At 39.7% G+C, this 21,735-nt stretch overlaps 1 protein-coding gene across 1 annotated transcript in view; it reads right to left on the reverse strand.

Annotated features, from left to right (window-relative positions):
- Positions 1-21,735, reverse strand: part of LOC126194722 (putative helicase MOV-10) — a 348,426-nt gene that overhangs the window by 100,329 nt on the left and 226,362 nt on the right. The window contains exon 10 of the mRNA XM_049932971.1: positions 5,051-5,208. Within this exon, the coding sequence (XP_049788928.1) occupies positions 5,051-5,208 (158 nt within the window). The remainder of the gene's footprint in view (positions 1-5,050; positions 5,209-21,735) is intronic.

A 21,735-nucleotide genomic window follows, 5' to 3' on the forward strand; every position in this document is an offset into this window, starting at 1 on the left:
TCAACGATGTTGGCAAGAATGGGCAAACCATGACCAAACACAAAGTCAAGGAGGAAGCAATTGATCTAGAGTGTCCTCAGATCAAGAGGATTGAGCAACTGTAAGAGAGGCACTTAGAACCCTGGATATGTCATTATCATCTGCCCAATGTGCAACTATGTTTTAGTGACAAAAGAACCATTAATAGGCAGCTCAAAGACAGGGGACTGAGCTCACGGCACCCCTTGCACAGACTACCATTTACCTCTGTACATCAACAAACCCGTCTACAGTGATGTGGGGCATATTTAGCCCACAATCTCATTGACTGGTGCAGAATTTTCTTCAGTGATGAGTCCCGGCTCAAACTGAACAATGATGATTAGCAAAGACATACCAGGAGATGCCCCTTACAGTGGTAGGATATCAAACTGACTGTCACCTGCCATATGGCCCAATACTCAGGAGTGATGGTCCAGCATGTCATTTCATTTCATAGCAGGGCACCTTCTGTCATCATCCGTGTCATCCTTACAGCACAGCAATACATTGATGATATTCTGTGCCCCATTCTGTTATCCTTCATGACAAGAATCCCTGACTTATATATCAGCAACATAATACCTGCTTGCACATGGAGAGTTTCTGCTGCTTGTCTTCATGCTTGCCAAGGCCAAACTTTGCTAGCAAGGTCACCACATCTCTCTCCAACTGAGAATGTTTGGAGGATCACGGGTGGGGCACTTCAACCATCTAGGGATTTTGGTGATCTAACATGCCAATGGCACAATATCCCTCAGGAGGACATCCAACACTCCCCTCTGTCAAGCTGAATAAATGCTTGCATATGGGCCAGAGGTGGACCAATGTGTTATTGGCTTGCTCCATTTGTTAAGCTCTTTCTCTTGAATAAAATCATAATTTTTTTCTGAAACTGTAATCATTTGTTTGTCTGTACCTGTACATCACATCTACCAATTTCTGTCCCATATGGGTAATTCCTTCATGATGTGTTATTTTTTTGTCTTAAGACTGTATTAATCAAGCATCTTAGAAAATGGTGTATGAATTCATTCACCATTTTACAAACAAATTACTTACTGCAATAATTCCTAATGTATTCATGCCATACTAAACTCTGTGTGATTAGTTAATTCCTGCTAAAACATATGGTTTCTCACAATGTTGTTCTTTTAGTTAAGAGCTGGGTCCTTTAATATAGATGATCAATCTCGTGTTACTGTGAGTATGAAGCATGTAACCATGGTTGATATAAGGATGGTGTCCTCCTAAAAGGAAGAATTATGCTTTGACATACTTCATAGTACGGCAGAAAATAAAATAAAAATAAATAAAAAGGATTTGACAACATTTTGATGATAAAATTTATTCTCAGTAGTTGAATTGTTACAGCTGCACTTGAGAATGGCACTATAGCTGAAATTGTGATTGTGAATAAACACATTCTGTAACAGTTCAGGGGTAAAATGTCATTTCTAAAATTCAGCAGGACTGTGGATTCAAGTAAACAGAAAACATTAGATTTATTTGTCAAACAATGGAAAATCCAGGATGGAATGTAAGAATATTAGAGAAGGAAAGTTGCTACTCACCATATAGCAGAGATGCTGAGCCATGATAGGCACAACAAAAAAGACTCACACAATTATAGCTTTCAGCCATTAAGACCTTTGTCAACAATAGACACACACACACACACACACACACACACACACACACACACACACACACACGCACGTGCAAACGCAACTCGCACACACGTCTGCAGTCTCAGACAGCTGAAACCACACTGCGAGTAGCAGCACCAGTGCATGGCGGGGGTGGCAACTGGGTGGGGTTAAGGAGGAGGCTGGGTAGGGGAAGGGGAGGGACAGCATAGTTCTAGTGGCAGACAGTGAAGTGCTGCAGTTTAGATGGAGGGCAGGAGAGAAGGTGGGCACCTCATCATGCACTATCAAACTGAACCAGAGTAACTTGCCAGAGCTCAGACTACTTATCGCTGGGCCCAGAAATGAACACCCAACCCAAACTCGTTGCCACCCCTCTCAAAGTAGTATATCGCTGCTCACCTTATCTGTATAAAATCCTAGTCCATCTTTATGCCACATCTACTCCCAGCCTCCTTGTCACATGACTCATACCACTGTGGAATACCCAGGTGCAAGATCTGTCCTATCGGAGGTAGGGCTAACTGCTAAAATATCATAAGCAGCTCTGCTTTAACTTCTCCACACCCAAACAAAGACCCACCGTCAAACTACGGTCAAGAGCAGAGTCTACCAGCCACACCGCTGAATGCACTGTGCTCAAATTTAACTGATGCTTCACAACCTGTGCTATCTGAATCCTTCACCCCAAACATCAATTCAGGGGGATCCTTTGATTCCAAATTTCCATGACCTCAGTTCACACTATTCCCTGCACCACACTGACCTCAACCCTGACCCATGACTAACTTCAGCTATCTTATATCCACATCCTCTCCACTGTCTGCCTCTTCCTCTGTTCCATCTCATCCTTGCAGTTCACTCACTTCATAGTCATCACACACCTGCAATCAGAGTGAGTTCGCTGCTGCTGCATTCTTACCCCACTTGCCTGCTGCCTCCCGACCTTCCCAACTTCCCTCCTTCCTCCTCCTCACTCATTCCCCCACCTCCACCCTACTGCACCCAGCACAACTCTTCATCCCATCAAACTGGACAATACAGTTATCCAATGTAGACATGTATAAGTCTTACATGTGGGTATGTTACCAATATATGTACATGTGGGTATGTTCTCCAGAGCTGAATTCTCAGTCACATTCTTTTGCCAGTCAACAACTTGTTGTTTCAAAAATTTGGTAAATTGTTGCCTATACTCCTGGAATTATTTAAAATACTAAACTTTTGTGCCAACTTGATAATGCCTCATTCAAGTTACCTCTGTAGCCAGTCAACAACTTGAGTTTGTATTTCCTGAAAGACTGAAGTATGCAGCAGCAACACTCATAAAAACAGATTTAAGCAAGTGACTTCCAGTTATAGACCCAACTTCCTTCTTCTAGAGTTTTCAAAATTATTTTGAGAAAGTAACTTACAACAAAATATTTTTTTGGCAATAATCTTTTAAGAAATGATCAGCTTCTAGAAAGGCTTCTCTATCAACAAAGTATGATATGGTCTCACAAACTCAGTTCTGCTCTAACTAAATGAGAAAAATTACTATGTCGGCAGTTTCTGTGATCTTGATGAGACCTTTGATTGTGTAGACACTAAAATTCTATTAAAAAAATTAAAATGATACGGTGATGAAGGCATTTCTCTCACATGGACACAGTTGTGCCTTAACTTAAAATGCAGGATCACATTAACAAATGATGTGACAAGAACAAGATTTCATTTGGAATGAACAATTATTACATACTGTGTGCCATATAGTTTGATGCTTGGTCCCCACCTGTCTTATCCTACGTAAATGAGTTACCTGTCTGTTTAATTTGCTGATGACACACGTATAGTAATGGTGGACCCAAGTGCACCCATACTAGAAACACCTAGGAGAATAACGAGACAAGCTTACAACAGATTTACAGCCAACATCTCCACTCAATCTTGCTAAACTCATTCCACAACTCAAAACAAATAAAAATAACTTACAGGTGGCAGAAGTAAATACCATTGGGCCACGCTGGATGAGGCTCAATGTGTTTGGTGCCTAGACATCCATATGCATGATTAACCAATGTGGTACTTATATGCGGAAATTTTAACTAAAAACCTCTGTTGGGCCTGCTTTGCACTCAGACCACTCTCATATTGTGATGCAGATGTGAGTGCCAGCAAACTTTTTCTCAAGATTATCTCAAGACTTATTCCACAAAAGAGTGTAGTCAGCATATTGTGTCAAGTTGATAACCAAGCACTTTGCAGAAGTCGTCTGATAGAAGTAAAGATTCTCAAAGTTTTGTGCCAATACATTTATCCCTTTTGGTATTAGTTGTTAATAATAATGGTGAATTTATGATTAATTGTGTAATTTGCAACCACAATACTAAAAATAAAAACAGCTTACATATAGACAGTCTTAACTGTCGATAGTCCAGAATGGAGAATTGAGTTATTCTGGTCCAGTAATCTGGCAGGAAATTAAAAACCAGAAGATATTCAAAAACAAAGTAAAAGTATACCTCATCTGCCACTTCTCCTACAACTTGGACTAGTTTGACTCAAGGTGCAAATCCCGTAAGAATAATGTTTTCTATTAAACAGATTTTGACTTTGTCAGCATTTTATAATGATCTGTCTAAGTTAAATGCTTCATTTGAAGTATTAAATAATGACATGAGATGGGTACAGTGAGAGGAACAGGATTTTTTAAAGCAGCTGTTTTCTCCTAAAATACACAGACATACATTTTTTCTGTCCTCTTCTAGAGTATTGCTATGTGGCTTAGGAACCTTACCAGACAGGATTTACAGAGGCCACGAAAAAATTTCGAAGGGCAGCTCATTTTGCATTATCTCAAAATAAGGGCAATAGTGTCATAAATAAAATACTCACATTGGAGTGGAAATCATAAAAACAAAGGATCACCAACTTTCTTCTCCGAATGCCAAAATTTTTTTGACTCCCACCCACACAGCAAGAAATAATCACCACTATAAAATAGTTCTCAGAGCTTGAACAGAAGGATTTGTGTGTTCATCTTTTCCCCAAATGCTGTTTGATGGTGGAGCATTAGAGAAATAGTCAAAGTTGTTGTCTGCATTATCATACATTTGAATGCAAATTACAGAGTAGAGCTAATATGGAAGTTAAGTATTGTAGAAGTTATTTTCATAATTATTAATATGAATAAACTATCACAACTTGCAGTTTTTTCACTAGCTTACTTTATAGAAGCAGGCCATGTTGGCTCTCCCACCTGTGTAATAACTCGTTCCATGACCCCGAGTCTCTTTTTAATAATAGGTTTTACGGAAAACGATAACTGACTAGATTGGTGGATGGAGCAATCAATGCACAGAAAATAGTCTTATTACAGTTCAGTCTGTATGGATACTTACTCATTTGCAAAACCTGCAAGGAGTACAGCAGATTCCCGAACTTCTGCAATGACTGATTCATACTCGATAACATCATTGTTCTTCTCACTCAGCTGTATCCTGACATATGCCAGGTCTCCTTTCAACAATGAAGGTCGCTTCTCCGCAAGCCCAGGGACCTGAAATTAATCAGATAAAATGTTTCTTTGTTGACTTGAGTTGCACAAGGAGACAAAACAACTGTTGTCTTAGGCCACTACTGGGTGCTCCAAAAACCGTTTATTATACTGTTTCTCTCCCTATCACTTTAGTAATGACAGCCAGTACTCTTTAAGAGTAGTAGGAGGCCCTTTATTAGTTCATTACTAGACAGAATTTGAAGTTAATGATCTAAATATACTATGTCTTTTCACCTTCACCACTTCGCATTAGAACATTAGATGAGGTGTGGTTTTATCCTCATTACACAACCTACACTAGGGGATTCTTTATACACATCCATCATGTACAGGTGTTCCTTAAAGTTCTCATTGCCAATCATTAATACTACCATGAGTCTAATGTTTCTCTTGAAACATGGCTTTCGCATTACTTGCTTGTCTTTTTTTTGTTTTTGGATCTTAGTCTGTGTGCTGTCTGCTGATCCAGTTACATAGTTTTCATTTTACCATCACCTTAGTAATGGTTAGAAAAGGTTCCAGTCCAATTTGTTAATTAACATACACATTCATCCCAAGATACTTACCAGAATTATGCACCTCTGAATGGAAGTTATTAATCTTTCAAGGGTAAGATGTGAAAAGACGCAATTAGAGGATGAAACAGAGATGTGAATTATAAGTGATGCTCGGCTTTTTTATACAAATAGTGATAGGAATTTTTATGAAGTTATGATCCATAGGTACCAGTTCCCTTAAGTTTGCCGAGACTCTAATGTTCAATTTATATCTTCAACATATTTGTTCCACTGTCAAGAATAAATAAAACTGAAACCACACACAGGTTATCAGCCCACTACTTGTCAGCCAGTATAGCATCTATCGCAGTATACGATACAGCTTACTTGCTTGCTCTCCCCCTCTCCCTGTCCCTCTCCCACACGTAGTTACATTTTTATAGGCATGGGCTGCCTTTCAGCTTAAAATAATCATTGTTGACATAATTTCCAATGAAATATACTTAAACAAAAATTTTGTTCTGGCCTAATAAAGCGAACTAGTAAGTTGTTCTGACCCTAAACAGTCACCATATTTCTGGTGTTCATTTCTGCCTGGAATGCTTTTCTTAGTACACGCTGATAAAGTTTTGGCATTTGAGTCACAGATATTGAAAGAAATTATGGTACCTCTTCATTTCTAATGAAAGTTTACATATTTCATTAGTAATTGTTAAGAGACTTATTTTACTAAGTTTAGCTTGGAAAATATTTATGTTTTGCAGGAAAAGTTACTTTAAAATTTATTTTGTTTTCTTGGTCAGACTGTTTTTGTCCATTGTAAATTTTGTGCAACGGTAATTATAACAATACTAAAAGTATAATTTATTCTCATTAATCTATGTAAGGGCTGGTGGTTGGCGAAGGGAGTGCGTTTTTGTTAGTTGTAGGATGGCTGCAGTTGGAACTAGTTTTGGTGTGACAAGTTATAAGAATTATGTTGAATAGTGAACCAATGATTCAAAATAAATTTATTTATGTATTTATTTATCCCAGTTCAAAAAGCACTAAAATACAGTATAATCCTAAAACTAAATGAAAAACAATAAAGGTGCTACCTACACTAACAGTTACAATAAACAGACTGTAAAGAAATTTTGCCATCATTAGATTGTTTGTGAAGTAAGATTCTCATGATTATACAAGAATATGTAATAATAATAATAATAATAATAATAATAATAAATCACACTATTTCAGTAGCAAACAAGAATGATTGACAAATACATGCTTTTTTTATTTACACATTGTTTCAACAACTTCCCTAATTTCTTTGTCATGTCTCATGATTTCATTGCTCTCTGTTTGGACACTAATCAAATTGCATTAGGAATATGTTACACATTATTCTACTGAGTTGGTATTATTACTTGATTGATGAATGGAAAATTATTTTTGCTGTTACTGTAAACATTTCAGCATCATTAGCAGTTTCTCCCACAACATAATCCCACACTGCCGATTCTGCGAGTATATCTACAGTGCAAACTGATGTTTGCTACATTCTCTCTTCCCTCAAGTTTCTCATATTGGTGATAATGTCATTGTAACTTTCCTACTTCATCATGTGTTGAGAGCTGGTCCCACAGGTTGCTGTTCTGTACCCAACTAGCAAGAGAATGGTACACACAAAATTGTTAAGGCTTTCGTGGCCATTTGTTGACAAGCTGCCTATTGGCTTCTGTCTTGGGTTCTTCGGCCGATGTTCATCTAATGATTTCACTGACGTTTCGCCAGCACGAGTGGCTGGCATTGTCAAAGCTTCAGACTCCATTGCTGGTGGTGAACTGGAGCCGAGCTCGCAGTCGCAAACTATATGTACCTGGCCTGCCAACGTCCGAGGGCTTCTCCATGGTCATTTCCAGTGCGGTTCTCCTCTTGCTACCTGCGACGGTCATTCGCTGCAGTACAGGAAGCCAGGATCCGTTTACCTTAAGGCTTTATACTTTCTTGTTGAAACTGTTCACATGTTTTGTATTTCTACAGCTTCTCTGAACAAGAGCGTGTGATAGTGCTTCTCTAGAGCCAGAAATTCCATGTCAGCAAATTTTATGACGTGGTCAGTCTCACTCAGTGCGTGCTCTGCCACAGCCGATTTCTCCACCTGCCCCAACCTGCAATGTTGCTTATGTTCTTTTATCCTGGTGTTGATTGATCATCCATTCCAACAAACTTTTCCGCATGTGCATGGTATACGGTATATTCCCGACATTGCAAGTGGGTCCCTTTTCTCCTTTGCCGATCTAGGACACTCTTTGATTTTCCTTGGCGATTGGAAAATCGTCTTTACACAGTGCTTGCGCAATATATGGCCGATTCTGTCCGTCACTCTGGGAATGTATGGCAGAAAGCCCGTAACCGACATTTCTTTTTCCGATTCCTTACTTCGCCGAGTATTTGGCTCTGTTACACTTCTAATATAACTTTTGGAGCACCCATTGCTCCTCAGAACACTTTCCAGGTGTTACATTTCGCGTCTGCGGTGCTGCGGCTCACATATTCATCCTGCTCGTGTTACGAGCATATTAATCATGCCCCTTTTCTGGCTCGGGTGGTGGTTTGATAGTTTGTGCAGGTATCGGTCCATGTGTGTCGGTTTTCGATAGACGCTGTGTCCCAGGTTTTCACCATTCCTTGTGACCAGCACTTCTAGAAATGGCAGTTTTTTGTCCTTTTCTACTTCCATGGTTAATTTTATGTTGGCATGGAGGCTGTTCAAGTGTCTTAGGAAGTCACCAAGCTGTTCTTCACCATGGCTCCACACAACGAAAGTATCATCGACATACCTGTACCATACGTTATGTTTGCAATTCGCCAAGTCCAGTGCCTGTGCTTCGAATTGTTCCATGAATAAGTTGGCCACCACTGGACTGAGAGGACTACCTATGGCCGCGCCTTCCAGCTGTTCGTAGAAATCGCCATTCCACATGAAACAGCTCATGGCGCGACATGCATGGAAGAGCTTTGTGATGTCTTGCGGGAAAATGGAACCAATGTGCTCCAGAGCATCAATGAGTGGCACTTCTGTAAACAAAGAAACAACATCAAAGCTGATCAGGATGTCGTTTGGTGCAAGTTTCAGTTTCTTCACCTTCACAATTAAATGTCCTGAGTCCTTTATGTATGTTGTTCTTCCCCACGTGTGGGTGGAGCAGAGAGGTGTTTTGCCAGATTATACGTCGGTGAGCCAGGAGCACAAACAATCTGTCTTAATGGAACGTTGTTCTTGAGGTTCTTGGGTAATCCATGCAGCCGAGGTAGTAGGGCTTCTGTGTTGCGCAGGTTTCTCTGTACATCACCGGATCTAATAGGTCTCGGATCTTTTCTCATAATCTTCAGTCTTCATTACAACAGTCGCACTCCCATTATTGGCAGGCAGCACCAATATACTATTGTCGGCATTGAGATTCTTAATGGCTTGTAGCTCTTCTTTCTTCAGGTTACAAGCTGGTGGCTTTGCTCGGCGCAGTATCCTGGCTGTTTCAGTGCGTATTTCTTCTGCCCTTTCACAAGGAAGGGTCCGAATGGCCGCTTTGGTGTTGGCAATGATGCCTTCCATAGGTATAGTTCTTGGGATGGTACATGCCATGTGCTGCCCTAGACTGATTCCCACTGCCGTTAAACAGTCTACATCTACACTGCTACTCTGCAATTCACACTTAAGTGCCTGTTATTATTTCTTAATCATTCTGCTCTCCAACAGAGTCGGGGGTGGTAGTGAGGGGGGGGGGGGGGAGGGAGGCAAAAATCACTTAAATCTTTTTGTTTGAAATCTATTTCTCTTATTTTATTATGATGACCATTTCTCCCTATGTATACTGGTGGCAACAAAATATTTTCGCATTTGGAGGAGAAAGTAGGTGACTGAAATTTCGTGAAAAGATCTCACTGCAATGAACAAAGCCTTTGTGTTAATGACCGCCACCCCAAAACATTTATCACATACGTGTAACACTTTCTCCTCTAGCTCCTGATAATACAAAATGAGCTGCCCTTCTTTGATCCTTTTTAAAATGTCCCATAAATCATATGGTAAGAATCCCATACCACACAGCACAACTCCAATAGAGGACAGACAAACACAGTGTAGGCAATCTCTCTAGTGGACCTATTGCATCTTCTAAGTGTGCTGCCAATAAAACACAGTCTTTTGTTCACTTTCCTCCCACAACAGAGTCAACTGCCACTTTTTAAACCATACAGACATCTTATTTAAATCATACTGTAGTTAGTTTTCATCTCTCTATGACTTTACTAGAATGACAGCATCATCTGAAAACAATCAAAGTCAGCTGCTCAGATGGTCATCTAAATTGTTTATAGGTTAGGAACAGCAGAGGGCCTATAACACATCCTTGGGGGATGTCAGATATCACTTCAGTGTTACTCAATGGGTTTCGGTCAATTACTATGAGCTGTGACCTTTCTGATGGGAAACCATGAATGCAGCTGCACAACTGCAACATTACTCTGTAGTCACATAACTTTGGTTAGAAGCCGCTTGTGAGGGATAGTCTCTAAAGCCTTCTGGAAACCCAGATATACGGAATCATGTTCGCATCTCCCATCAATAGAACTCATTACCTCATGTGAATAAATAGCCATTTGTGTTACACAGGAATGATATTTCATTACTCTGTGCTTACTGTATCAGTAACTCCCTCTCTCCGAAGTAATTCATGATGTTTGAATGCAGGGTTTATTCTACAATTATACAGCATATCAACATCCTGGATAGTGTATGTAATTCAACAGGTTACGCCTATTTCCTGTGTTGAGTATTTATGTGACTGTGCAACTTTCCTGTCTTTAGGTATGGCTCTATCATCAAGTGGGAAGATGTATATGATTCCTAAGTACGGTAAAAAAATCACTTCCAGTTACTGAGGTTTGCACAGTTCTTGATTCAAATTCTGGAATATTTACTTCATCTTCTTTGATTAAGGAATTTTAGAAAACCATATTTAGCAACTCCACTTCAATAGCACTGTTATTCCCTACATTGCCATTGATCTCACTATGTCAGATTTCATGGCAGAGTTGCATTGTGAAAAGTATTAAAAGAATCTAGCATTGAAGTCCATACTAACTTTAGAGCTTCTGTAAACTTTGCCAATCTGGGAGATTTTACTTTCTTTTAAATTTGTCATCCTTTTTTCATTGCTTCAGCAACAGTATCCTGGCCTATTTTGCATATCATGGGGGATCTATCCCATTTCTCTTAATTTATTTGGTATAAATCCCTCAATAATGGGTAATGGATTGTAGTCTAATTAAATCGGGTGATGCTGAGGGAATTAGATTAGGAAATGAGACACCTAAAGTAGTAAAGGAGTTCTGATATTTGGGGAGCAAAATAACTGATGATGGTCAAAGTAGAGAGGATATAAAATGTAGACTGGCAATGGCAAGGAAAGTGTTTCTGAAGAAGAGAAATTTGTTAACATCCAGTATTGATTTAAGTGTTAGGAAGTCATTTCTGAAAGTATTTGTATGGAGTGTAGCCATGTATGGAAGTGAAACATGGACGATAAATAGTTTAGACAAGAAGAGAATAGAAGCTTTCGAAATTTGGTGCTACAGAAGAATGCTGAAGATTAGATGGGTAGATCACATAACTAATGATGAGGTATTGAATAGGATTGGGGAGAAGATAAGTTTGTGGCACAACCTGACTAGAAGAAGGGATCGGTTGGTAGGAGATGTTCTGAGGCATCAAGGGATCACCAATTTGGTATTGGAGGGCAGCGTGGAGAGTAAAAATCGTAGAGGGAGACCAAGAGATGAATACATGAAGCAGATTCAGAAGGATGTAGGTTGCAGTAGGCACTGGGAGATGATGAAGCTTGTACAGGATAGAGTAGCATGGAGAGCTGCATCACATCAGTCTCAGCAATAGCAACAACAACAAATCCCTCAATTGCTGTGATACTATTTCTTTGAATTTGAGCCGCATCTGATCTAAGCTTGTGAGTTTAGATGTTACAGTACACTAATCAGACCTTGCGGTCACTAATCCCTATATCAGTCATTATACTCACAACTTGCTCAGGATTATATGTTGCTAAGAGATGAGTACATTTTTGCAACCATTTACATTCAACAGTAATAAGAAAGTCATGGCTAATGACCTCCTCCTCCTCCTCTCCCCCCTCCCCCCCACACACACAAACAACAATCTGTCATTGGCAATGCTTCCGGAACAAGTGCATTCAAAAGTGTTGTGCCCAGCATATTCACTGCACTGGGGCTGAAGTGCTTCTCTGTTAACATGACGACTGAATACTTAACTGTACTAAACTTGTCTTAGCCAGCACAGAGTCAGACTTTCCTTCCTGTCATGCATGTACCTTCCATCTGAGTCTGTGTGTTCATCTCTGTTGTGTTGTCAACCCACACAGGAATACAGAGAGAGTCTGGCTGACATGTTGAAATGGAGATTCAGAACCACCTCCTCTTATCAGCATCAAGCTGGCATGAAGCTTTATCGTCTGGCTGCTTGAGTGTTGGATGTCTACTTAATTTGGCCCTTCTAGTACCCATAAGAAAAGTCACCATGCACATCAATTGGACTTTCTTCTGTTAACAATGAAGTGATTTAGTAAATCAGACTTCTTCAGGAAAACCAACAGTTTAAAAGTTTCGGGTTTGCAGCAAGGTTGTCAGTTTCCCTACACACAATATTTTGACAATGTGCCCAGCTGTCTTCAACATGCGCCAAGCCCAGATCTGAACACTTGCCATAAAGTCCCCAAGCAAACTGATTGAGATGTACTACATGCTGTCCTAGAAGTTGTTCCCCCAACACTGTTAGGCAACAAAATATCTGACAAATTCAAATGCCACTAAAAGACTGTAAAAAAAAAGTTATAAATAATCAAGGTATTTTAAGATGTATTCTTCATATTAAGATATTTTCTGACACGATTTAAGTGAAAAGGGTGAAGCATTCAAACTTGACTTAGGCAAAGCCTCTTTCCCAGTGAATTAAATTATCTGCAACTCCAATCTCAACAGCTCCTTTGGTATACTATTCCAGAAGTTTGTGAAATGCAGAGCAGTACTGGTAACATCATATTTGATTTTGTGATCACAGGTGAGGCAGCAATCAGAGACACCTAATTCGATAGGGAGCCTAAGTCTGAAGTAATGCTCACATTATGTCTGTTCAACAGATCTTCTAGTTAGTCAAACATGTAACATGCACACAGTCTGCAATATGTACCAGTTGTGACCTCCCCTTCTCTCTTTGCTCCATTTCTTTCGCTGATCTTTCCTCTTCTTTCTTCCTTCTTTGTACCGTGGCTATATCTCAGGGTTTTCAATGTAGAAATGTAGTGAGAAGGGGGCATGTGTGTGTGGTGGTTCACAATATCATAGTGCTGTGAGGGAGCACCACTCGTGCCTCTGCTTTCAGAAGACTGACGACTGAAGTACGAATATTCCTCAAAAGAAAAACAGGTATGTGCTCTCTCTTCTTTTAAAACTATAAATAGTAGCATAGCTAGTACAAGGACGAGTCAAATGAAAACATTAAATTTGTAATAACAAATCAAAATTTCGCACCGTTATCCTGTAAGCTGGTAAGCGTGCTACAAACAGCGTGCAAAATGGCCTGTAGGTGGCAGCAGAGTGCAGATGCACACATACCATTGCAGTATCATTATAAAGATGGCCGCCCCATTTGCAACTTACACCAGGGAAGAACAGCGTTCCGTTATTCGGTTTTTGCATAGTGAAGGTGTGAAACCTATTGAAATTCATCGATGAATGAAGGTTCAGTACAGTGATGCATGTTTGTCACAGCAGCAAGTCTACGAATAGAGTAGGAAGTTCGCAAATGGTGTGACTTCAGTGGAAGATGCTCCTCGTCCAGGTCAGGCACAACGAGTTGTGACTCCACAGAACATTGCAGTTGAAGCCATAGTGAAGGAAAACTGCTGAGTGACACTAAATGACATTGAAGCATGTTTACAGATTAGTCATGGGTCAGCACACCACATTGTGCATGATGTGCTCCAGTTTCACAAAGTGTCTGCAAGATGGGTGCCACAGCAGCTGACTCCTGAAATGAGAGAACAATGTGTCAATGCTTGTGAAGAACTTCTTCAGCACTTTGAACAAGAAGGTGATGGCTTCCTTGCAAGAATCTTTACTGGGGATGAAACCTGGGTTCACTTCCACCAACTGGAAACGAAGAGAGCGAGCAAGGAATGGTGCCATACCTCATCACCAAAACCAAAGAAGTTTCGAACATAACCATCAGCAGAGAAGGTTATGCTGACACTCTTTTGGGACGAAAAAGGCGTCATTTAGGAGCATTACATGCCTAGAGGGACCACTGTCACCAGTGCATCATACACAGATCTCCTACAAAATCATCTGCAGCCTGCAATCAAATCAAAGCGACGTGGATTTCTGTCAGCAGGTGTCCTTTTCCAACATGACAATGCAAGGCCCCACACTGCCCGTACAACAGTTGCAACAATCACAGACCTGCATTTTGAGTGTCTTCCTCATACACCATACTCACCAGACCTTGCCCCAAGTGATTTCAATATGTTTGGACCACTCAAAGACGCAATGGGAGGAAGTTCCATTCTGATGAAGAGGTATGCCACGCGGTACGTGAGTGGTTGCACAGACTACCAAAAGAATTTTTTTCTAAAGGAATTTATGCACTTTGTAAGCACTGGAGGAAAAAATGGTTCAAATGGCTCTGAGCACTATGGGACTCAACTGCTGAGGTCATAAGTCCCCTAGAACTTAGAACTACTTAAACCCAACTAACCTAAGGACAACACACACATCCATGCCCGAGGCAGGATTCGAACCTGCGACCGTAGCGGTCGCGCGGTTCCAGACTGTAGCGCCAGAACCGCTCGGCCACCAGCGGCCGGCAGCACTGGAGGACTTGCATTGAGTGTGGGGGAGATTATGTTGAAAAGTGATACAGCTTTGTACCACTTCTGCACAATAAATAATATTTAAAAAAATATTTAAGGTTTTCATTTGACTCACCCTCATACTATCTATCGTTCTACTAAACTGAATGAGCGTGACACCACTGATGATGTTTCAACCTCGAAAGAAGTTTATTAATACCAATTAGCTGGGGAAAAAAACCCTCATCCAATCCAGAAGTCACTCACAGTTAGAGCAGTTAGTTTCTGATGTGTGTGTAGCAGTCATTAATACTTAAAAGATCGTTTCAGTAATTCTATCACTGTCCATTTATCAGTCGCTAAGCAACATATCAACAAGCTGACTGTGCAATGATTAATATTTGTCATATCCCACCAGTAAATCACTTCTCGCTTGCTTTAAGCATCAAGACAATTACTATGCTGCACAAGTAAGTCTTTGATAGTTATTATTAAACTAATGTCCGTAAATTGAGGTTAATTTTACTGAATCACACACGTGATGATAACGCCCGATATCCAGCCGTGTTTCTTAAACTCCGCGCCGATATTTCAGAATTCGCGGAGCAATTTGTTTGTGCCAAAGTCAGGCCGTGGTTCCATAGAATAATTTTTAAATCAACTGTTGGCTGTAAATTAACAATTCTATGCCCATTCATGAAAGTTACAGCAGATCCACACTCGACGGCTACTTCATCGTGCACTTGATAAACACGGAAGGTGGGTCTCACGGGAGGCGTGCGTGAGGTAGTCCCTGCAGTCGCACTATTTTCTGTGCCCTCCGTGGCTCAGATGGATAGAGCATCTGCCATGTAAGCAGGAGATCCTGGGTTCGAGTCCCGGTCGGGGCACACATTTTCACCTGTCCCCGTTGATATATATCAACGCCTGTCAGCAGCTGAAGGTATTAATATATATTTCTAATTTTATTATTAAAAATAAGTGACTACAAGGGTCTCATCAAGTACACTACCTCCAAAAAATAGCACAATGTTAGATATAAGTTCACTTTAGTTTATCTTAGTCAAATTTTCTTTGATTTCAATACCCTACGCCTTACATGAGATGATGTGTTTGCACATTGGTATTGAGAAAGAAGGAGGAAAGATTACGGTTTAATGATCTGTCAGCATTGAGCTCATTGGAGACAATGCATAGGCTTGGCATTAGCCTGGAGTGGTTTAGGGAAATCCAGAAAAATTAACTCCGGTTCACCAGGCACAAATCTGAAGCGTCATCCACCCATATTTGAGTCCAGTATGCTGATCACTGGGCCACCTCACTTCAGAAAGGAGGCGGCGGGCAGTTGAGTTCAATAAATTTGGCACTTTTATTCCACATAGTAATCAGCAATTTACAGCATACCCAGCAAATGTAGAAATACAAACATAGGCAAGGGATCTGTACTATAGCCAAATGCTGTGGTAAGCATTTACTACTCATGAAGCTTGATAAATCTCTCTATGCTGAATGTTGTCTGACAAAAGGACACTAGATTCAATCAGAAAACATTACAATTTTAATGAAAACAATGAATATCTACACAGTGGTTGAGGGAAATGTGGTCAACATCTAACACTGTAAGTGAGAAATTCTTACAAATTAGAACCGAAGAGCAATGTTAGCGTAAATGGCAGTTCCCACTTGCTCTGGCAAGTTTTATCCCATCCTGGAGGATGGTCACCATTACACAATTTTGTCACGATTTGCACTTTGTACACGACAGTCTCTATCTTCATGATGCCATACTGAATCAACCCAAAACAATAGGACACGTTGGCTCAGCACATCCACACAGAATTTTACACCTTCCAAAAACAGTGAAGCAATCCATGATAAGGTGAGTTCAGCAATGACGTGGCTGAAATGAACATACTCACACCAACTAAACAATACATGTGTAGACTGTAATCGAATTGTTGAAAGTTAAGATGACATAAAACAAGGAAACTGCATAGAAGATCCTAGTGCAACTTATTCTGGAGTAGTGTTTGAGTATTTGGAATCTATTAAGAAGACAATAGTAACATTACTTGAGGAAATAAAGTAACCAGCTACTTTTGATGTAGCTTCATTTATGCCGAGACAAGTTTTAGGCCACCAGACATCATCAATTGGCACAATTTGTTTCCACTGTTGGTTGGACAGTTTTTAAATTGACTACATTTTTTCTGAATGCTGCAGTTGTCCTATGCAAAACAATTTTTTCAGCTATAAGTTTCTCTCGATTTGTAAATTTGCGTTAAATTAATAGCCGAGTGGACATATTTAGTTTGTAACTTGCATAAATAGTGCTACATAGAAAGTGGCTGTTACCTGTAGTTCTTCAAGTAATTCAGTCACCAGCCACAGAGCTCAACCACCATTAGCATGGATAGCAGAAATCAAATGAATTCAAACACTTACTGTTACAATTCTAACAGTCTCTACAGCCCATGTGAAAAGGTAACAGATGCTCTGTGGAACTACAGAAGAATTGTGACAGCATTCACAAGAAGTACTGCTTGCTAACTGTCCATTTACACCTGGCAACTTCCTGTGCGTAATAAGTGCTTGCACCCATTGCACGAAGAGCCAATGAGGATGCAAGGGGCCACATGAACCAGTGCAACATCACACATGGCTCTGATTTGTGTGCACAAGCCACCATGTGCAGGTTGAAACTTAACAGCTAGAACATTTCTTGCTTCTTTAAAATTAATTCCTACCAGTTTTTCACTCACATTTGATTCACTGAAAAGATAACCACATTACAACAGTAATTCTAGGCATAGCTAAAGATGGGAAATATAGGTAATATTACAATTTGATAACTGTTATGATGATGTAACACAAAGTATTCATTATGCCTCAAGTAGACACTATAATCAGTAGGAATGTTTGAAACCATGATATTTATTTAAAATCACTAAAACACTAGTATGCTAACTGTTTGTGACACATATTTTAAATCTTATACTATTTCTAACTAAAAAACTGAATTAAATTAAAATATTGGTCTTGCTATGAAATTACAAAGCATTTCCCTGTCTGCCTGAAATATATTTACTGTTGCTAACAGGGAGGTTACTTGCAAGTATGTAAACAAACTACTTTAAAGAACTTCCAGACTGTGTGTTTTTTTAATAATTATTACTGAAATTACGTACATGCTAAGAAGAAATTATATTCAGTATTTTACATATAATACACTACAATACAATATGTACTGTTATATTTAAATATCTGACTTATTTTCATCATGAAAGAGACTGTTCTGTATTGAGATACATTTATTACCTAATGGCATTTTATTTTACCATTAATACTATGTCATTTTTGTATATGTCAAATGTCATTGCATTGCATTAATTTTCTGTTTTTAACAATCATCAATGTTGCAGGAAAACTTATATAAGGCCCATGTGGGACCACTGTTAGCAAGTTTTGCATTAACTTTAGAGGTAGCCATTGTGCCGGCCTGATTTGTAAGTATGTAGCAATTCTTCAAGGCATGTACATTGCCCATTTAGATTACTCGTACCATTGCTTGCTCGATATCCGGATGACTTCAAGATGGAAATAAATTACTTCGACATTCAAAAATGTGTGGCACAAATTAATGTGAGCAGTTTGCTCACACTGGTCAGTTGTTGTTATACCTGGATTTGCACTTTTTGTACAGCAACAACAGCAGCTCATCGTTTCAACGCAGATTACTCAAGTCAAATATATGTACAACAAGTTCACTCACCAATTCACTTTCTGCAGATACTGATATTTATCTGGATAAACTCAAGAATTTTTATTACATTATCCTATAAACACAATTCTATAACTCCATAAAGATTAGTGCATTAATTGACTTTTGATCCCAGCCAGTTACAGTTACTTGAAAGACAGCATGAAGTTTTTTTCCTCTTTTTGTCATGGGAACTTTACTAGGTGTGGGAGTCTCTCCATCCTACTAACTTATGCCAGGTGGAAAGAAATATGCATCTGTCTGCATTTCTCCCCATTTTGTACTTTGTCTTACTACATCTCGCTGTTCAAAAATTCAATTTTCTTCACACATTAAAATTTGCCTTTGCCTTATCACTTTGGATGAGTAGCCTATTGAAAAAAACCACGTAATTTGTGAAGTATTAACATGGATTTCCCTTTTTTGTGGCTGGTTAAAACCATGAAACTAAGTAACTGTCAAGTTCCTCACAAATAAGAACAATTTTGAAATGACAAAAGCAAACCTGGACAAAACAAAAGCCTTCATTCAGACTTCTGATGAAGACGATGTTCCCAAACCGTCCTGGTGCCTTTGTGGGCCGCTTGGCTTCATAAAACAGTTTGCATCACAGGGAGGGCAATGAACGAACACTGAATTCTCTAGCAGAAATGTATATCCAGAAAGTACTTTTTGATTTACAAATGGAATTGGAAACCCATCTTCTAAAGTCTGGTGTTTCTTCATTAGCCACCAGCCAGTCCTTGTTGTTGCACATCCATACACACTGATGTGACAAAATTGATGGGATAGCGATAGGCACATACACAAGAAATAAAAGGGCAATGCATTGGCAGAGCTGTCATTTGAACTCAGGTGATCCACGTGAAAAGATTTCAGATGTGATTATAGCCACATGAAAGGAATTAACAGACTTTGAATGTAGAATGGTAGTTGGAGCTAAGAATGTGGGACATTCTATTTTGGAAACCATTAGGGAATTCAACATTACGAGATCCACAGTGTCACGAGTGTGCCGCGAATACCAAATTTCAGGCATTACCTCTCACCCCAGACAACATAGTTGCTGACGGTCTTCACGTAATGACCAAGAGCAGCAGCATTTGCATAGAGTTGTCAATGCCAACATACAAGCAACAGTGCTTGAAATAACTTCAGAAATCAATTTGGAATGTACGACAAATGCATTCACTAGAACAATGTGATGAAATTTGGCATTAATGGGCTAAAGCAGGCGACAACTCATCAAGTGCCTTTACTAACAGCAAGACAGCACTGACTGTGACTGTCCTGGGCTCATGAATGTCAGTTGGACCATAGGTGACTAGAAAACTGTGGTCCAATACGGTGGGTCCCAATTTCAGTTGGTACAAGCTGATAGCAGGGTTTGAATGTGATGTAGACCCCATGAAGCCATGGACCTAAATTGTCAACAGAGCACTGTGCAAGCTGGTGGTTACTCCATAGCGGTGTGGCTGTGTTTACATGGAATGAACTGGTTTTCTGGTACAACTGACCTAATCACTGAATGGAAATGGTTATGTTCAGTTACTTGGAGACAATTTGCAGCCATTTGTACACTTCATGTTCCCTTCTATGCATCACAAATTTCAGCTCTGAACACATCTATCTTGGCCAGTGAACTGAATTCATCAGAGCAACAATAAAATTACCAAGACTACGAGCTGCTCAGGTGAAGAAAAAATATTCAACAGTAATATCAACTGAAGGACTTTCCAAAGCAAGTTAATTTGATGATTGTTACATTTTCCTTAATATAAAGTTCTATTATTTTTAGAATTCATCGTTACAATTACACACTGGAGAGAAATGAAATAGATATACATGCATTTTGTTGACCTGTTCATTGTAAATGTTAATAATCTAATGACTGTTCTGTTCCACACAGTAAGCCTAACAAGTGATGTCAGATGGCCACATAGGCACATTTAACCTTGGGGAGGGGGGGGGGGGAGAGAGAGAGAGAGAGAGAGAGAGAGAGAGAGAGAGAGAGAGAGTAAAGTGCCTCACAGAAAATGTCAATCAGATCAGGAATAAATGCATCACACTAACAATACTGAGATCAACTATGAGAAGACACGAGGAGATTGAGATTCATTTGTTCTTATGTCAGATTTGTAGAAAGAGGTACTTGTAATGTTCCTGTAGAAAGAATGATTTACTATGTCAAGTTAGTTGTATTTTACTTTAAGAACACAGGGCCCAAGTATCCGAAGAAATTTGTCATTTTTATTTCCCGATAATAGGTTTTGCTGTATTAAGTAACTTCCAACACAGACTGCAGTGTTTGAAAAAAGTTGTCTGTAAAGCAATACTTCTGCTGTCACCAATAAAAACCTGAGCTAACCAACATTCAGCATTACAGCTAAAGACAAATCCCAACATTTGGGAAAATTACAATGTCAAAAATGACATAAAGAAATCATTTGTCACAAATTAGTTCCTCACAGTGGTATCGAACACTGCACCTGCTAATAAACCATCAGACAGTAGTATGAAAAGGATACTTGCTATTCATCATATAATGGAGATGTTGAGTCACAGATAGGCACAACAAAAAGACTCTTGGAAAGTGAGCTTCTGACCAAAAAGGCCTTTGTCAAAAATAGACACCCCCCCCCCCCCTGCCCACACACACACATACACGACCAGCATCTCTGGCAGCTGAAGCCAGATATAGATGCATCAGATTTACTTTTGTAGACATTTTTTACACCACCAGTCAGTCAGTTTGAAAAATATATTTTCTGATCAAAAGTATCCATGCACCCCTATGTAATGTGGAACTGGCCACTATATGACAAGAAGTAGACTTGTAATTATGAAAGGAGTATTGTAGAGAAGCAGTAACAGCAGACTGGGTCAGTTAGGAGATCTCCGAGACTTGGCACGCAAACCAGTAATTGGATGTCACCCTAGTAACAAATCTATCAGCGACCTTCCAACCTTTACAAGGCTGCCCATATCTTGGCGATGTGATTGTGAAGTGGAAATGAAGGGGTAACTGCAGCTAAACCAAGACCACGCAGACCACATCTACTGATGGAGAGGGACTATTAACCATCGCAGAGTGTGGTTGTAACAAACCACCTGAAATCAATTGAAGGAAAGTTGCTACTCACCATTTAGCAGAGATGCTGAGTCGCAGATGGGCACAATAAAAAGACGGTCACAAATATAGCTTTTGGCCAGTAAGGTATTTGTCTAAAAAAGATGACACACACACATGCACACTCATGCAAACACAACTCTCACACAGATGACTGCAGTCCCGAGACTGTGTCTATTTTTGACAAAGGCCTCACTGGTCTAAAGCTATACTTGT

The sequence above is a fragment of the Schistocerca nitens genome, chromosome 7 (genome assembly GCF_023898315.1).
Source record: "Schistocerca nitens isolate TAMUIC-IGC-003100 chromosome 7, iqSchNite1.1, whole genome shotgun sequence".
In the NCBI taxonomy this organism is placed as follows: Eukaryota; Metazoa; Arthropoda; class Insecta; order Orthoptera; family Acrididae; genus Schistocerca; species Schistocerca nitens.